This window comes from Lipotes vexillifer, unplaced genomic scaffold (genome assembly GCF_000442215.2).
Source record: "Lipotes vexillifer unplaced genomic scaffold, Lipotes_vexillifer_v1.1 scaffold31, whole genome shotgun sequence".
NCBI classification, from domain to species: domain Eukaryota; kingdom Metazoa; phylum Chordata; class Mammalia; order Artiodactyla; family Lipotidae; genus Lipotes; species Lipotes vexillifer.
In genome coordinates, this window is record NW_006792454.1 from 3,348,348 (window position 1) to 3,350,697 (window position 2,350).

The 2,350-nt window shown below is 40.8% G+C and overlaps 1 protein-coding gene across 1 annotated transcript in view; it reads left to right on the forward strand.

The window, feature by feature from the left end:
- Nucleotides 1-2,151: 2,151 nt before the first annotated feature.
- CCDC171 (coiled-coil domain containing 171) overlaps nt 2,152-2,350 on the forward strand; it is a 349,212-nt gene continuing 349,013 nt past the window's right edge. Inside the window, exon 1 of the mRNA XM_007465652.1 lies at nt 2,152-2,195. Within this exon, the coding sequence (XP_007465714.1) occupies nt 2,152-2,195 (44 nt within the window). The remainder of the gene's footprint in view (nt 2,196-2,350) is intronic.

The window sequence follows — 2,350 nt, forward strand, 5'->3', positions numbered from 1 at the left end:
CCCCCCCCCCCCCCCCATCTTGGTAAAAGTTCTGTCTTCTTTGTCCTAGGTCAAACTATTCTGCATCAGCTGTGTGAGTCACTGACTGTTTTGAAGATCCCTTAGTGTTTGGCTGTAGGAGCCATTAGTCAATTCTCAGTACTGTGTTTGAGTCTACATCTCAGGTGGCTTATTTGAGTCTCTTTTCTTTCAGTGATCTCTCTCAGGGTTGTTTATTGTGAGCAGGGACAGATCAGTTTAGATTTTTTTGGGGGGGGTATCTTCTAGCTATCCCTGTATACCTACAATTTTACTAAACAGTTCTTTTTTTTTCATAATGGTGTGCCTTGGTGGGTCATTTATCACTCGGTGTCCTGGCCTTTTAATTTTTATTCTTTTGGTTGCGCCACATGACTTGTGAGATCTTAGTTCCCCACCAGGGATTGAACCCAGGCCCCTGGCAGTGAGAGCTCCAAGTCCAAACCACTGAACCATTAGGGAATTCCCACTAAACAATTCTTCTATTACATCTTTTTTTTTTTTTTTTTTTTTTTTTTTTTTTTTTTGCGGTATGCAGGCCTCTCACTGTTGTGGCCTCTCCCATTGCGGAGCACAGACTCCGGACGCGCAGGCTCAGCGGCCATGGCTCACGGGCCCAGCCGCTCTGCGGCATGTGGGATCTTCCTGGACCGGGGCATGAACCCGTGTCCCCTGCATAGGCAGGCAGACTCTCAACCACTGCGCCGCCAGGAAAGCCCTCTTTTATTACATCTTTAACCAGACCAAATCACCCCAAGTGTCACCTGCTCCTTTCCTTTATCAGAGATCTCAGAGGGTTTGTGTTACAGTAATAGAAACTGACAGTGACTGTGTACTGTATGTGTGCTGTGTATATTACTTAAATATAAAATATAGGAGCTTGATATAGTTATCTCCTTATGGTTGAGGAAACAAGCTCAGAGAGTTTAAGTGACTTGCCTATGACCACATACTTAATGCTTATTGGAATCCTAGCTCAGATCTCTCTGAGACCAAATCTCATGGTCTTTCTTAGGGTATTGGACTTCTGCTGGGGATACCAGGAGACCTTGTGAGATCTTCATATTTGTGTCTATTTGGAGTTAGTTAGTTATTGTTATCTCTCTGGTCGAGATGTTTACCCAGAGACTCCTTCATACTGTAGTAAGGTAACTTACAGTTGTTGACTCTGTATAATTTGGAGTATCTCTGGTAGAAGAGTGTTCTGGAGAGAAGGCTGAGGTAAGTGAGATACTCTCTCCTTTCCTTTTTCCTCTTCAATCCCTTGTGAGAAGGCCTTTGAAAATTACTGTAAGATCTTTTATGTGGGAGTGCCTTGGCCTCTTTGATTGTAACATTGCATTAAAAATATTTCATTTATGAAAAAGTCTTTTGGGACCCCAAAACATCCCTGGACTGCATTTTCTTTCATACTGAATTCTGTGCCCTAGAGACAGGCACTACCTATTCCTCTTCCAGTTTAAGAACAATTAGTCACTATTTTATTACTTTTTATTTGAGAAATTAAAATAATCTAATAGTATTAGCTTATTCTTATAAGAAGGAATTTCTTTCTAATGTTTTGTCATTTTTGTTTCTAATCTTATTTAAAAAGAAATAAAACACTGTGGCTTTTATTTTATTTTTTATAAATTAAAAAAAAAGTTTATTTATTTATTTAGGCTGTGTCGGGTCTTAGTTGTGGCACGTGGGGTCTTCATTGTGGCACATAGAATCCTTTTGTTGTGGCATGCAGACTCTTAGTTGTGCCATGTGAACTCTTAGTTGTGCCATGCATGCGGGATCTAGTTCCCTGACTAGGGATTGAACCTGGGCCCCCTGTATTGGGAGCATGGAGTCTTACCCACTGGACCCCCAGGGAAGTCCCCAAACACTGTGGCTTTTAAAAATACAAGTATTTACATGTTTTTTAAAGAATAATCTTAAAAATACAGATAAGTCAAAAAACAAAAGAAAAATCACCCCTAGTCTCAGGACTCATATAAATAACTGCTCTTATATTGTTTACTATTTTAACAGACTTCAGCCCATGTAACCTGTAAGCCACAGACGTCTTGGACAGTTTTAATCATTAATAACGAAGTATATCATTAAGTAACAGTGGGGTATTTTGAAAGAGTTGGAAGACTCATCATGAGTTTGAACACTTCAAATAATGCCCCTGGTGATATCCAAAGGTAAGCCTCCAGTCTCTTCTAGTTGAGGAACGCTTTTGGTTGCAGGGAGCAGGGAGAAATAAGTGGTTGGAGAGGCTGATTGTAAGAATTCTCACGGGATGGTAAGGGAAGTGGAAATTTCATGGGACTGGAGGAGCAGGAATGATGGCCCATAG